Source organism: Strigops habroptila, chromosome 4 (assembly GCF_004027225.2).
Source record: "Strigops habroptila isolate Jane chromosome 4, bStrHab1.2.pri, whole genome shotgun sequence".
In the NCBI taxonomy this organism is placed as follows: domain Eukaryota; kingdom Metazoa; phylum Chordata; class Aves; order Psittaciformes; family Psittacidae; genus Strigops; species Strigops habroptila.
The window spans coordinates 78,040,205-78,055,729 of NC_046358.1; the positions used below are offsets into that span (position 1 = coordinate 78,040,205).

General features: G+C 51.3%; 2 protein-coding genes across 2 annotated transcripts; both read right to left on the reverse strand.

Annotated features, from left to right (window-relative positions):
• Nucleotides 1-771: 771 nt before the first annotated feature.
• Nucleotides 772-4,037, reverse strand: LOC115606420 (tubulin monoglycylase TTLL3-like). Its single transcript, XM_030482271.1, is given in 9 exon segments — nt 772-1,605; nt 1,859-2,294; nt 2,373-2,619; nt 2,702-2,850; nt 2,933-3,174; nt 3,269-3,363; nt 3,461-3,575; nt 3,670-3,798; nt 3,909-4,037. Coding segments are annotated over 9 exon segments (2,376 nt in total).
• Nucleotides 4,038-9,109: 5,072 nt separating this feature from the next.
• On the reverse strand, nt 9,110-15,098 carry ZP2 (zona pellucida glycoprotein 2). Its single transcript, XM_030482272.1, has 18 exons — nt 15,052-15,098; nt 14,906-14,979; nt 14,642-14,725; nt 14,461-14,555; nt 13,510-13,668; nt 13,127-13,171; nt 12,705-12,869; nt 12,157-12,253; nt 11,896-12,077; nt 11,351-11,480; nt 11,010-11,191; nt 10,825-10,916; nt 10,613-10,737; nt 10,155-10,344; nt 9,742-9,877; nt 9,559-9,655; nt 9,386-9,472; nt 9,110-9,299 (listed from the first exon to the last, which is right to left on the reverse strand). Exons 1-18 carry the CDS (start codon nt 15,096-15,098, stop codon nt 9,154-9,156), a joined length of 2,133 nt encoding a protein of 710 aa, XP_030338132.1. The 3' UTR covers nt 9,110-9,153.
• Between the last annotated feature and the right edge of the window lie 427 nt (nt 15,099-15,525).

Here is a 15,525-nt window from a genome sequence, read left to right on the forward strand (position 1 = left end):
TGCAACACCAAGCCTGTCAAAGTTCAAGGAGTGTCTGGGTGATGCTGTTGGTCATATGATTTAGTGTTAGGTAGTTCTGCGAGGAGCAGCAAGTTGGACTCGATGATCCTTTCTGACTTGCAATGTTCTATAAGTCTGTAAGTCTATAAGTGGCGTGGGGCACAGCGTATGTTTCCAGCCATCCGGTGGCTGCTTCCACCACGGTAAGCACATGGCGCTTGCCTTGGCGGGTCGGTGGGAGTGTGATACAGTCAACCTACCAGGCCTCCCCGTATTTGTAGTTCAGCCATCGTCCTCCATACCAGAGAGGCTTGAACCACTTGGCTTGCTTAACTGCAGCACATGTTTCAAATTCATGAATAACCTGGTCAATAGCATCCATTGTTAAGTCCACCCCTCGATCACAAGCCCACCTATATATTGCATCTCTCCTTCAGCAGTTGAAGAGGCAGAGCTAGGTCAATGTATTCCAAAACCGTGTTTTGTCACCCCCATGGCGGGTGGGTTGGGTGTCCCTGTGCAGTGATGGGTTCCGGTTGGGGTAAGGGTGAAATGGTTGCCGCCCTGAGGGTGGGCAGGACGCTGTCCCCTCCTTCATGGCCTTCAGCAGCTCTTCTGCCTGCCCCCGTGTGCTGCTGCGTGCCCCCTGCCTGCAGCACAGCTCTGCTGCCCAGGGCATGCAGGTAGGGTCGTTGGTGAGCCTGTGGCTGGTGGAGCGGGTGCCCTGGCCAGGTCATTGGCCCCACGCTGAGGAAGAGTGACCTGAGCCCACTAGAGCAGGCGGTTTGGCTGTGGTGGTGCCCGGCGGACAGGGCCGGAGGAGGAGAAGGAGCGCAATTGCCCACGAGGAGCCGGCTTGACCTGTGCCACCCCAGCCTGTGGGAGCTGCGCTGTTCTGTGCCTCGGCTTGGCCACAACAGAGGACTTAGGCACCACAGGAGGCTTGGGTGCCACTGGAGGATTGGTGTCTACAAGTGGCTTGGAGACCACATGAGGCTTGGACACCACTGGAGGCTTAGGCACCACTGAAGGCTTGGTGTCCATAAGTGGTTTGGAGACCACACGAGGCTTGGGCACCACTGGAGGTCTGGGCACTGCAGGAGGCCTGGGCACCACCGGGGGCGTGGGCAACAGGGGCGGCTTAGGGAACATAGGGTGCTTGGGCATAACAGGAGGCTTAGGCACGGCTGGAGGCTTGGGTACTGCAGGAGGCCTGGGCACCACAGGGGGCATGGGCAACAGAGGCGGCTTAGGGAACATAGGGTGCTTGGGCATAACAGGAGGCTTAGGCACGGCTGGAGGCTTGGGTATGAAAGGTGGCTTGGGCACCGTAGGTGACTTAGGCACCACAGGAGGCCTGGGCAGCACAGGGGACATGGGGAACAGAGGAGGCTTGGGCACCGAGGATGACTTGGGCACTGCAGAAGGCTTGGGTGCCAGAGGTGACTTGGGCACCACCGGAGGCTTAGGCACCACCGGGCGGACAAGAGGCTGGAACGTGGGGAGTTTGGCCTGGGGTTGTTGTTCTTGCAGCTGGGGCTTCATTAGCAAGTAGCCTTCCACCACCAGCTTCAGCCCCAGGCGGGGAGGCACGGGCACGATTGCCTGTAGGGAGACATGGAATCAACTGCATTAGAAAAGAGCTTTAAGATCATCAAGTCCAACTGTTCCCCAGCACTGCCAAGGCCACCACGAACCCATGTCACTGAGGGCCTCGTCTACACAGGTTTTGAACCCCTCCATGGACAGTGAGTCCACCTCTTCCCTGGGCCTTGTTGGCTGCCTGGACACATGCTGCTCATGTTCAGGTGGGGAGTGGGGGCTCGGGGTGCCCACCCCACAACCCCCCCAAACCCACCTCTTTGTAGATAAGGTCAAAGGCACCGGTGGAGCAGCGGGGGTTCTTCTTGTGGTCCAGGACCACATGCGGTGTGTTGCGCTGGACGGCAGTGCAGAGTCGTCGGGTGACTGCCGAGCAGGGCTCCATGGACGGGTTGGTGTTGATCTCCAGCAGCCAGGGCTGGCAATCTTCCCCAAACATGAAGTCGGCTCCATAGAGCTCAAAGCTGCCCTTGCGGGACCCCACCAGTTCCTGGGCGCTGTGCAGGGCAGCCACCACTGCCTCCTTCATGCCGGGGACAATCACCTTCTCCCAGGCCTCCACATGCCCCGCTTGCTGCAGGTACAGCTGGAACTGCTGGCTGGACCAGATTAGGTCACGGGGCAGTTTGGGGTGCCGGCCCCCAGACAGCCTCCACTGCTTCTGGATGGCAACATTGCAGAGGTGCCGGGACCTGGCGTGGGGAGAGCAGGGACCGGTCAGTGGGGTGCCGGGGTGCCGGGTGTGCAGCGCCGGGGTGGGGGGCACTCACCAGTGCAGGCGGTGCAGGGAGAAGGGCCGGGAGCAGAAGCGCACATAGCTGTCCCGGTAGAACCAGACGGTGAGCGGGTTCCAGTCGGTCACCAGGAACCATTGCCGCAGGTCAAATTTGGTGCCCAAGATAAGCAGCGGCCGCTCCACGTATTTCTGCACCACCCATTGTCCTGCCTGCATCGAGGGCGCCACGCGTTTCCCCACCACCTCCAGCACTTCCTCCAGCCGTGCCGAGCAGGTGATGCCTGCAAAGGGGGACACGGTGCCAGTGAGACCTCTCCTCGCCAGGGAGCCTGTGCCCAAAACCCCTTTTCCCCTTGGCTTCACCTCTACCGCGGGACTTGGCTCCGGGCTTGATGATCCATAGGTTGTGGTCACCCTCCATGTGGAGCTGGGGCAGCCGTGCCTGCAGCTGCTGCAGCAGGGCCCTGCACTGCTCCTGCTGCAGGATGCTGGGCACCAGCCTGGCCTGCTCGCTGTAGGGTGGTGACATGGGCGGCTCAGCACCAGCACTGCCATGCTGCGTGTCCCCCCCAACCCATCCCACCCCGCACGCACTTCACCACGCGGTAATACTCCCGCAGGAAGCAGTCCCAGTCAGCATCGGTGACGTGGAGCATCGGGGAATCCTGGTCGATGTCGCAGTGCTCCAGGCTATCCAGCTGCATCCTGCAGACCTGCAGCGCGGCATCCAGCAGGCTGGGGGGCGATGGGGGTGCTGGACCTGTGGGGGTGGCATGGGCTGAGGGGCATGGCTGCTGGCGACCCAGGGGGTGCGCTGCTTTAGGTGCATCGGGGTCCTAAGCCACAGCCCCGAGCAGAGGCTCAGCCCACAACCTCTTAGCCTGAGCTCCTCCCCATCCCCGCCAGGCCCATCTCCACACACTCACCTACCCCCTTGCCAGGTCGCTCCATCACCCCTGGCATGTCCCCAGCCTTCTCCACAGCCAGTTTGAGCAGGCTGCGCGCTGCTGTCAGGCGGAAATCCTCTGCAATGGATTCGAATTGTCCTCACCCTGTCCTGCCCAGGACACGGGGGGACCTGGGACATGGCAGGGGGGCAGAAGGGCAACACCCCCGGCTCACCGATGAAGGCTTGTCTCTCGTCCTCAGCCCCCAGCCGGTAGCACCGCGGGAAAAAGGTGCTGGGATCGGCTCAGTGGAACCACGGCAGGTTTTGGAGGTTGACGCACAGTCCCTCCTGTGTGGATGGACAAGGGCGGCAGTCAGTGCTGGACCCACCGTCACCCCTGTTCATCCCCAACGCTGCAGCCCCGATGTCTCCAGGCTCTCACCTTGGTGGTGAAGGCTCCGATGCCAGCAAAGTGGTTCACCACCTGGTCCCGCTGCAGCTGCCGGTAGTCCACAGCATTGGAATGGCTGGCCCAGATCAAGGTCGGCGTCTGGTCCCGCACCACGGAGGACTGCAGGAGGGACAGAGGGGACCAGAGTGAGGTGTGGAGTCCCCATTCCACCCTCAATGCCCGGCGCAGGCTGTGCCCTGTGGAGTCCAGCCCTGGCCCTCTCCACTAACCATCATGTCATGGATGCCATCAGGGTCCTCATCGTACCACTGGGCCTCCTCCTCCTCTTCTTCCTCTTCCTCAGGAGGCTCCGGGATCTCTACTGTGGGCTGAGCCCTGCAGGATGCCGACCCTGGCATTGGATGCAGTGCTGCCTCCCACTGCTTGTCACCACCGTCCTCCTCATCCTCCTCATCCTCCTCCTGCAGCAGCTTCTGGGCGTCCTGCTGCTGCCCTGGGCAGGTGCCCACCCTTACGGTGCTGGAGAACTTCTTCTCTACCCAGCCCCGTGCGCGCAGCAGCTTACGGATGACAGGGTAGGGGCCCTGCATCGAGAAGATCTTCTTCTCCTGGGGAGGGACGCGAGCGCTCAGCCATGAATGCAATGAACACATGTCACCGGCATGTTGGGGAGTGTGTGTGCTTGTAACCAGGCCCCCACCTTGATGGCCTTCTCCACATGCTGCCTGGCCCTCCTCAGCAGCTCCATGTTGACTGAGCGCTGCTGCTTGGTGCTGGCAGGAGCTGTCAAGGACAAGCCAGGCTGAGCCGCTGGCCCCGTGTCCCCAGCCCCATGGCAGGGGGGGACAGCAGGGCAAGGGGTGAAGGCACTCACCTTTCTGCTCCTGCCTGCCCAAGCCGGGTCTGCCCAGCACAGCATTTACTAGGTCAGAGCGCTTCATGCCGGAGTCCCGGCTGCTCTACACACCACAGGGGTGCCTCACAGGGCCCGAAGACCCCACTCGGCCCCCCAACAATAGCAGGAATAGCTCCTAGTCTGGCAGTCGCCCCCCACCAGCCAGGCTGGGGGGGTCTGTGCGCCAAAGAGAGGTTGACTCCTTCCAGCAATAGCCTGAAGGCGAGAGGAGCTGCGTGTGACTTTGCACCCCCCAGGCACCAGCGCATCCCCTCTCCCCTTGCGGACCCAGGTGGGGTCCAGCGCATGGACACCCCCAACCCTGCACCATCCCCGGCCACCGCGCTGGCCCTGCTGCCCCGAAGGGGGACAAGCACCAGCCCCCCAGTGTCATGTGCACCGACCCCCAACCTCCCAGACCCCTTCCTCGAACATTTTCACATCGAGAGACCCCCCAACCCTCAAATCCTTTCGTGCCCCGCATCCCGAGGCTCCCCCCTGCCCCTTTGGTGCTCCCCGGCCTCGTCCGACCCCAGTTATCCCATCTTTTTAGGCCACGCCCCCCGCTCCTCCCAGCGCAGGTCCCGCCCGCACCGTCGGGACCGCCCTCTCTGTTAGCGGTTGCTATGGCGCTCCACGAGGGGCCCGGGCGCTCAACGCCCCGCCGCGTTCCGTGCCCCCGCCCAGGCCTTCCATGGGCCCCGGGGAGCTGCAAGGCAAGAGCAGAGGGGCGGCTGAGAGCCCCCGTGTGCCCCATCGCCCTGGGGCTGCGTCCGCAATGGCTGCTGCCCCCCCTCAGCGTGCTCTGGGGATCCCAAACCCAGCACTTCCCCAGCAAAGGGGGCACAAGCACCCCCGGGCATCCTCTCACCCTGTCCCCAAGAGGGCCTTGGGCACAATGGCACCACTGTCACCATTAGTGGGAGAGGGAGGCTTCAGGCATAAAGGCCACACTGGCTTGGAGCCCCACACCCCTCTCCCAAAATCCCAACACAAGGGATCCATCTCCTCCCATTCCAGAGCCTCACATGCTTGAGGAATTCCTCTGCCACAATTCATGCCCTGGCCTTGACAAATAGCTTCATCTCACTACTCTCGTAGGTCTCCTCGATGAAGTGGGTGACAAAGTCCACCACCCTGTGCTTCTTACAGCTGAACCCAGGACAGTATCCACCCCTTATTCCATACCATTCACATCATGTTCAGATCCCCCAATTTTCAAGATACCATTGCTTTTGTCTCACACATATATATACACATGCACACAAAGAGATATATCATGCCTTAGTCCCCAAAGCTCCATAGACTTTATTGTGATTAAGTTTGCTGAATTCATTGAGTCCACGATGTCTGGCTCCATCTCTTGTGACAGCCTCTCAGAGCAGGAGAGACTGGGTGTAGTGGTGGGTTGTTGCCTGGTGATGACATCACTGAAACCATCTGGTTTCTTCAAAGTTCATTCTTTGTTGGGGTGATGATCAGAGGGAAGTTATGACCTCAGGACAGTTCTGCTGCTGCTGCTGATGATGATCATGACAGCACATATCTTCTTCGCAAAGCCCAGAGTGGTGGAGATAGAGCATCAGCTAGATGCCCACACCAGTGCTATATAACAGTGTTATATAGCAGACAACAGTATATAATTGAGTTCATTTTCTGTTTTCCCCCAAAATTAAATCCCCTTGAGGTACAGACCAGACTTCCCCATCTTCCCCCATCACCCACCAAGTCTATCCAGGCCCCAGAGCAAAAGCAATCGCAGGAGGGGTATCTATCTATCTATCTATCTGTCAACACATACACACACACACAGTCGCTGTACCCTGACAAGTAGGGGAAAGCCACAAGAGGAAAAAAAAAAAACAAGGCAACAAACCTGAAATGGATCCCATAAGGAAACACTTATTTACAATCCATAATTAGCCGAAGGTATTTACGTAAGATGAGGTAAGAACAGGAGAACCAGAAGTAGTTTGTTAGTAATGAGCAACAAACCTGTTTATGAACCTTTTAGACAGGCCTTTGGTTTTAAGCCACTGTTTTTTTGAAGCGCCTAATCATCCCTGACCCCTACTGCAATACAGTATAATCTAGCAGAGTAAAAAACATTAGATGACTCAAGAAGCCCAAAGTTTAACCTCCAAACTGAGCCCAAAATGCATTTATTTGCTTACCAATAATCATGAATAGGCTCTCTCCATTTCCTTAAAAACTACAAGAAATTGTATCACTTTTCTCTGTAGGGAAGCAAGGCAATATAGGGATTGTTCTTACTCCTTTTAACTGGGCCAGTTGGGAAAACTTTGTTACAATACAGATACTTCACTTTTAAGCTGTTTAAGGGACAGCAGACAACAGTATGTTCTGGTCAGAATGGAATTTTCTACTTCAGAGAGTTGCTCTTGATTTTACCAGTTACTGCAATCTCCAAGATAAGCCACTAACTGGGCTACAGGGAATAGAACAAGCAGATAACGCATTAAGAAAGCCTTCTAAGATACATTACTAACAGCAACATGTCTGATCATGAGGACCAGGCCTATTAAGGTAGAGATGGCCAAACAGAAACTACTCCTAACTGCGTCAGAAAATAAGGCAGCACTCAGCTGGCACATTTGCAGCATTGAGCTAACTTCTTTCAAGAGCTTAGTTCCCAATTAGAGGCAGACACTAACCTGCTGGTTAGGGAGGTGACTTGAAAGCCTGGTCCGGTCCTCCCATGCTGAATATCAGCTTCAGGTTATCACTAGTTACAGGTCCCTCACCTCCAGGTGCCTGTGCCCCCCATGCCACAGGTGGGCTGTTGGCTGCCCAAGGGGTAACTCTGATGTAGCCAGAGCAATGTAATGCAAGGGAAGCACGGCCAGTAGGAAGGTCAGCTGCACCCAACAGCAGCACACCAATGCTAGAGCAAAGGAGAACAGGGCTTTTAATCCAGAGGTACAGAATGGCAGCCCCAGACTGCAGTTGAACAGCCAGGGGTTTAATCATAGAATAGTTAAGGTTGGAAAGGACCTTAAGATACCACTGTTAAGCTTCATTCAGCCTCAAGAAGCTTGAGATCTTTGACCCAAGTGTAGTTAAAGATCAGCCAGGGAACTTAAGCTATGTTGCAGTCTTCAGCTCCTCAGGGCAGAGCTACAGCACTGAAACCAATTTGAAGGCACAAAACAAGTAGATCTACAAGTTATTCTAGAACATCTTATTCCATCACATTTAGCTCTCTCTGCCTGTATCAGAGATGCATGAAACCAAATAAAGTATCAGTGCTTCAAAGGGTTTTGTTACTGTTATAAACAACATATCTAAAGCTATACAGCTAACACAGCATATTCCCCATTTCTACCAGCCAAGTCCTCTGTAACTACCTCAGTGTTACCCTCGAGTTTCCCTTATGTGAAAGTTCATTTTATACATTGAACATGACCTTGAGTTTCAGGCAATTCAAAGGTCTCCAAGCCTCTGTGGGCTACAGCACATCAGCCTGCACCAGAGCTAGAGGTCACTTTCTGAGTACGTTTCTAAGCTAAAAGCAACAGAACCATGCACGTGTGCAGTTTTTAAATCCAGAAGACTTAAACTGACATCACTCCTTAATGTAGCGGCTGTTTTGGCCTTTAAAAGTTTCAGCAAGAGACTTGCTGGTCTCTTACAGCCATTTGATTAATTTCCACATTCACCAGCAGTAAGCTTAAGGCTGGTTACAGGCTGTAGCCTAAACTCAGCACTCCCACACCTGCAGTGGTGATTTATGAAAGCCAGAACCAAGTGAAATTATGACTGACTTTACTTTTCCCTTGAAAAGCAATGTAGCATTAAGTACTGCTGCCCAGGCTGATCTTTAGCCTTTAGAGAGAGGCTACTGCCTGGAACATGCAGCTCAGTGTATTTAAGTGCCCCAAAACACTCACCAAGCAGCTACCATTTGTCCCGATTAAAGCCTTATATTCACCCAAGATTGAATCTAGAGTTTGCCATCTAGTGACTAGTATGAAGTGCAATTCACAGCTGGGCTTTGATTCTGCCCAGCAGGTGTCATGAAGCACTGCTTGTTTTCATATAGCCACAGCCAAGCTAGTAGTAAATTTAAACCAAGTATTTGGTTACTGTTGTGAAGGGCCTAGACGATGTTGAGTTATCAGTATTATGCCTAAACATTGCAAGTTAACTGCACAGTTGTTAAGGAGCACTACACCTTAAACTAATTTTTTTTAGTTAAATCCTCTTCTACAGTCCTAGGAAAGGGCAGGAAGAATGTGGAATCTTACTGTGAGAACTAGCTTCTTACTATACTAGAAAAGATTAATTAGTACCCTGTTAGTCATCCCATAGTGTGAACTAAGGAGGTAAAAAAAAGCTCTCTAGTATAGGGGAAGCTGCCATGGTCACTTAAGTCTTATCTAAAAAGCATGGGCTTTTAAGAGCTTCAGTCCTGATTTCAGCTAGAGCACTCTGACCAAAGGCACTGGGAGCAGTGCCACAGCTCAGCAAGATAGATGTCCATTTTTGTCCACTCTAGTTCCTTGAATGCTATACAGGAACAACTTCATAGCTACACAACTCATCCAGAAGACCTTTGCAGTCACATTTCTACTGAGTTTATTTGTAAAAAAAATACACTAACATACCACATTTACCATGGATGCTCTTCTCTTTAGGCATTTAAGAAAAGCCAAAAATAATAGCACTGTGGCCACCAGAGAGAGAATACCAGCAGTAGTCATTGTAATGGCAGCCAATGCCTCCTTGCTCAGGAGAGCACTCCCTGCAAAGCAAGCAGAAAGGCAGTTTGTGGAGGCAGATCTTCACTCAACATAAGCAACACACATTACCACCACACTGGCTTAGTACCTTGGGTTGCAGACCATTGTTCTGGCACGAGGAGGACAGGACCCTGCAAGCTCACAACTGCAGAGTTCACACCTGGCATCCCACTCCCTACAACAGCAATGTGGTAGAGGTGAAGCCCATAGTACAATGGGTTATCTTGGATCAGTGCAACCTGACATCTGCTAGGACATTACCTCGCTTGCTTCTAGATGGCCTAGGGCATCTTCTCATACACAAAGGGGAGTCTGGTTGAAAACGGTCACAGATCAGAACACTGCAGTGGAAATATATCTAGAACAGATAATGAGAGGTCCATTCATTTTAGGACAATAACTGCTTCTACTTACTGCTCCAAGTAGGAGGATAGTGTAACTTACTAAGCCAGGAAGGGCTTTGTCACCAGAAACAAAGGTGAAAGTCTTCACTTCCAGCCTTTGGCGATAGTTTGCATAGCTGACACTGTGCCCCACAGGATGAAACACAGTCCTGTAGCTGTCTAGGTCATACGCACACCTGCCAAAAGATAAGAAGCAAGTCAGAACAGCAGGGTAAGGAAGGTTCAATTTTTTTTTTTTTTTTTAGCAGCAGGCCAAAGTTCAAGATAGTTCAGGGTAGAGATGCTACTGTCTTACAAGTCCTAGCATACCAGGGCAGTACCTGGAAGGCCACATTGAATGAAGCCCTTGTACCTGAAACTCTGTTCCTAAAAGAGGGGCAGGGGAGAACGAGGGAACCCTCCCACCCACAGGCACTGCTAGAAGCGCTTCCATTTCTCTGGCAGGGTACTCACCCATCAACAACAATACTCCACTGGGGAAGTGAGCTGGGATCTTGTGAAGCTGTTGCCCAACAGTCATCTAATACCAGATGGAGGTTGGGATCATTGCGGTTCAAGACCTGAACTTCCAGGAAGATGGGCTGCCTGAGGTACCTCACTATTGGGTACTGATCATCACGGTATGGCTGCCTGTACGAGTCCTCTGCAAGAACCAAAACCTTGTTAGATAAGTGTGTGCAAAGAGAAATTCCTGAAGAAACTCTGGTCTAGAGCAATTCAATAGCAGCTAGTCTGCCAGTTGCAGTTTGTCCTAGAGTCACAAACTTAACATCTGCCTCAAGTAGCATAGGTGGGAGGGAAGGAAGCACATCAGGTCATTAGAAGCCCATGCACCAGAACAGTTCACTCCTACATCCTCCCCCTCACAAGCTCCAGTTGCTTCCCAGCCACCTGAGTTTAGTCAGCTTTACCTGGGTAGCTTAGCAGAACTAAGGAGAGGCGACCTTGGTTCACTGAAGAAGCCAGAGAAGGAAGCTTATCTACCTTTATAGTGAGGGAGGCATCACCATTTCTGAAGGAGCACAGGACTGTTAGCCTGTAACAAGGAAAGACAAGCTAAGTCTTATGTTCTATATATGAATATCCAGGACTAAGTATTAGCCAAAGAGGTTTCCAGGCACACCTGAATTCACTGTCCCTTGAGATCCTGTGCGCTACATGGTCTGCCCATAATGCCCTCACCTCATTCTCATAAACAATCTTCTCCCCATCAACCTGTAGATAATATATAGTATACAGAATAACAGTGTTAGTGAGGACATTCCCAATGCATGAAGCCCACCCCATCAATCTTAGCTACACACTTACCCAATACCTGGTCCCACATCCATTCAGTGGGACATGAAACCAAACCCTGTCATTCAAAGATGACTTGAAAGCTGGCCGGCACGCAGGATCTCTAAGCCTAAGCGTATCCAAATCTAGCAGTGGTGTAGTACTGTCAGCAAGGACTTCAAAATCCATGTACCCATCCTGAGTGCATACAGCAGCTGTAACAGAGGTTCACAAGTTATCATGCCAGCCAGTGACAGCTCAGTCTGCAAAGAGCTGTTGTGTTCAGTGAAGGATGAGTTCAAGAACAAGCCATGCTGAAGGATTATTATCTGAGCAACACTTGGACTGAGTCATTGCAAAAGTCAGTCACTTACCTATTGGTGTGTGCTGGTCACAGGGGCACTCTGGATGCATCACCATTGTCACAGTCTCCCCATGGAAGTGAAAAGCCAGTTTCAGAGCAGACATGTAGGACTGAAGTCCTGAACAGCTCTCCCCATGTAGCTGAAAGACAAGAGTTACTCTTCTGGAGCATAACTACAAGAGCCCATTTTAACACATGCGCATATTAGAGTGGTTCCACTTGCCTTGAGGCCATGGCACTCTTCAAACTCAGCCAGTTTGTTAATTTGCATTGCTCCAGGCATGCCAAATACCAGCGCACTCCGTTAGGAATATTTTCACCTCCAGCTGTTTTTGCCAAGAGGCTTCATGAAACCCAAGTTACCTTTGAATGCTGCCTATCTATTTATAAAGTCAGTTTGCACTCACCTTAATCACAACTGCTCTCAGTCACCCTAGGGCACATGGCTGACTTGACAGGTGCTTAGTCAAGGTTAAAGCTACTGTACTACTAGTTCTCAGGAAGCACTAGAGTTGTGATCACACCAACTCCTGTGACTTGAGGATCAGCACTCACCCTGGACTTCAAGACTCCCTTGCTAATATGCAGCTTGACCCCCATCTTTGTGTCCAGAACAATCCCATTTTCCTGAAGCTGGTCCATGGGAATGGTCTTATTCTCTACACTCACAGCCATAAGGGTCCCTGGGAAGGCTGGGATGGCAACAGTCATGTGTGTTGCATTACAGGTTGCTGGACCTGCAACAACATCTTTGTTAAATATAAGAGTTTCCTTAAGGCAGAAGCAGTCCAGGTTCTGACTTTCTTCATGCATTACCTGGTGCACACAGCATTCTTGACTCCACAGTCAGTCTATGTTCAGGAGGGCCATACGTGAGTTTGAGTGCCACAGTGTAGAGCACCTTATCATTGTGCTGGCAAAGGAGATAAAGCTCTATTAGAGATTGCTCAGCTCATGATCCATCATATGACCAACTCCCAGAGCCATATACTATATCTGGTTCAGGACTGCTGCTATTCATGCTTGCAATAAGAGTTTCTTCCCATCTCAACACTCTTTCAAAAAAGGATCTGCTCATGAGACTGCCAGATGTTCACAGAACAAGCTATGGCTAGAATTCCACTTACGTGGATGCCCATCAGCTGTGCTGCTGTCTGCAGTGCACACTGTGCTTCCCTCTTTATAGGGCTGGGCAGTTCAATGACAGCTGCACAAAGTCAAACAGCTTTGTACACACCAGCTGCATGCTGGGCCTACAGCACTGCACCAGCTCTGCAAGTGCTTTCCACAGGTCTACAGGAAGGAGATATCAAGCCTTTGTTAAAGCAGCAGTGCCCCTCCATGCTAATTCTTTGTTCACCTACCTTGTAGGAGACAACTCCAGTGGCAGCAAAGGCTGCCTGAAAGATGAGGTTGTGGCCATCAGCTAGAAAGTTATAGCCCTGCTGCATGGCTTGCTCAAGGCTCAGCTGATGTATTGTGGTTCCATCATCAATTGATAGAGTCCAGTTCACTGGAGCTGTGGGAACCTGTAAAGCAGAGATCCTTGCTTAGGAAGGGAAGGCATAGAAGAACCAAGGCATTGCACAGCTCTTCACACTGCAGAGCTGCCACCTTGCAGGTTTTACATTCAAGTTCCCTATACTGATAGCATAGAATTAGGCTTCCCAACAAGATGCAAGTACCCCAGAGAGGTAACTACTCCAGCTTGGAGATAGCAGGCTCAGTTTAGGTCCAAGTCCCAGGCACTCCCACACCTCTCCTCTGCAAGACAGAAGGCACATACCGTGTGCTTATCACTGAGACTTGGAACAAGTCTTGGGAAAGTAACCTGAAACACAGCACAAGGGTTAGACGACTGGAACAGTCAGCGGGACACAACCCTACAACTTTAAGAAAGATCTCTACTATAGTTTTCAAAGGAGACAGCTGGCACCAGCATCCCAGTTTCCCCTGCAATAGGGCTGGAACCAGACCATGTGCATCATTAATGCTCTTCAAAGAGCTAGTGGCCATGCCAAGATGGACATGAAGCCAATAGACCTCCCTGAAGCTGGCTGGAGCTTTCCCCAGCTTTCCACAGATCCCAGCCATCCAGTTCCAGGAGGCAGCCATCCCACCTCACAAATCTCTAACCAGGATCTATAGCACTCCAATTCCTCTACTTACTGCCATGAAGCCTTTTGTACAGTCTGTTGTACCAGCAAAGAAAGGAGTAATGATTTCATCTGCATGAGCACTATCGCAGCGAGAGCTGTAGGTTACATTCTTCTCCTCTCCCATTGTGTCATTCACCATCAGCCTCAATCTTAGCTGGTGCTGACCATACTATAGGCAAGAGACATTAATTAGAAAAAGGCAGCAATATTCACCACAGCATAAGGACAACTAAAAGCAATTGAGAGTGAACTTTAACTTCAGAGTTGTTTTAAATGTTCGCACCAGCACAAGGACAAGATGAATTGGTATTTTAAAAGCCCTCTGGAAAATGATGTACTCTCTAGGAAAACATAGGGTCACAAGGTTAGGCTGAAGAGCAGAAGATAGGGAATTGCAGGAGTCAAGAAAGCTTCAAGGACCAGCAGGCTGTAGTAGCAGAGTCAGCTGTTCCAGAAACAAGTTAATAAGTGCCAAAACCAAGAGTTTTGCAGCATTTCAAATGCCTAAAAGCAACAGATTCCAGTAAAGCCTCTGTTCTTGAGGCACATTTGGATTTGCCTCCCACTTATTACTCTACCTCAACAGCTATGAGCAGCATGTGATGTTAATTGCTCTGTCAATATATCTATGTGTATATAGAAAGGTGTTCTGAAACTTTTGAACATGGTCCATCTGCCTGCAAGAACTCCCATAAAGAAATTGAGCCACTTTAAAGGATAATGTAACAATCATGGCAGGGTCTAAAGGGGTTTAATCCACAGTTGAAAGAATAAGTATTCTGGTAATATTTCTTTTCCTGACTTCCAGCATGACCTGCTTTTGTAGAACAGTATTCTCAGAAATATAAATATTTCTTTCTACTGAAAGTTAGAACTAGAAACTCTATTAAACCCAGTCCTGGCCAGGATAAAAGTCCCACACTCCATCACAGCAGCTTCCCAAAATGAAGAACCCCTTTACCTCCAGGCTAGTGCAGTTGACAAACAGGACTCTAAGTAACAGTCTCTCATGATCCACAGCATGGTCACAGTACACCATCTCCTCATCGTTCACATCTAGGAAGAACACAAAGCTTAGCCCTGCAGGCAGGAACCTGCTTTCAGGCTACAGCAGAAAGGGTCAGGACAGTAGCAATACATACCAACAACATACACATGCCAGGAGCAGTTGCCAAGCTCTCTGGAAAACTCAACATCCATCCCATCCCTGTGACAGGTTACACTCTCTGCAGAAGGAAGACTACCATCAGCTCCACCATCACCCTCCTGGAGGAACACATGCTGCAAGCCCTCCAGTAAGCCAGCCCCACTCAAGAGCCCCCTTCCACACTAAGGCACAGGGGAAGCAGCTCCAAGCAAACCCAAAGCCTGCATCCACAGCACTACCAGCCTAGAGGCCTCCTTACCCAAGAGATCCTGATCCTCCAGGCCATCAGCACAAGAGGCTAAGGGCAAAAAAAATCCAAACAGAAACAGCAACCTGCAAGCAAAAAGAGGGCCAAATGAGACAGCAGCAGAGAAATGACCCAGCTCCTGACCCTATCCAACTCACCACATCATTGAGGCACCCAAGCACTGCTGCTTCACAAACAATCCCATCTTCTCACTGATACCACAAGCTTGCTCTTTGGCTGCCCAGGGAGGATTATATAGGGCCTGGTTCAGGCTCCACACAGGTGCTGCCTTTCTGCTGCCCAGGGCACTGAGAGCTCACACCTGCCTCTTGTAAAGATGTGGTCTCTGTGCTGTGAAGAGGAGGGCTCACAGAGACCTGGGGGTGATATTAAGTCTTTGGCATGGGCTGTTGTTTCCTTCTATTTTGAAGGCATTTTTTTTCTTGCTCTGATAGCGTACTCTTAATTTCCTTGCCAGGTGTTGCATAGAAAAATGTGCTTTTTTTTTTTTTGGCAGTTATTTTTTAAAAAGGATGTTTCTGTGCCACTTTTCCTGATAATTTAAAACAATTCCACTGGTAGATTTGAATGTAAATGAGAGTATTTTGCTCCTCTGTATGAGCTGATCTGCA

Excerpts from the sequence above, each read along its gene's own strand:
- ZP2 (XM_030482272.1), bottom strand. The coding sequence starts at position 15,098 with ATGGGATTGTTTGTGAAGCAGCAGTGCTTGGGTGCCTCAATGATGTG. Across the intron at positions 10,738-10,824 it reads TCAAGGGACAGTGAATTCAG|GCTAACAGTCCTGTGCTCCT; the intron begins GTGTGCCTGGAA and ends TCCTTGTTACAG. Across the intron at positions 9,300-9,385 it reads ACAATGGTCTGCAACCCAAG|GGAGTGCTCTCCTGAGCAAG; the intron begins GTACTAAGCCAG and ends CTTGCTTTGCAG.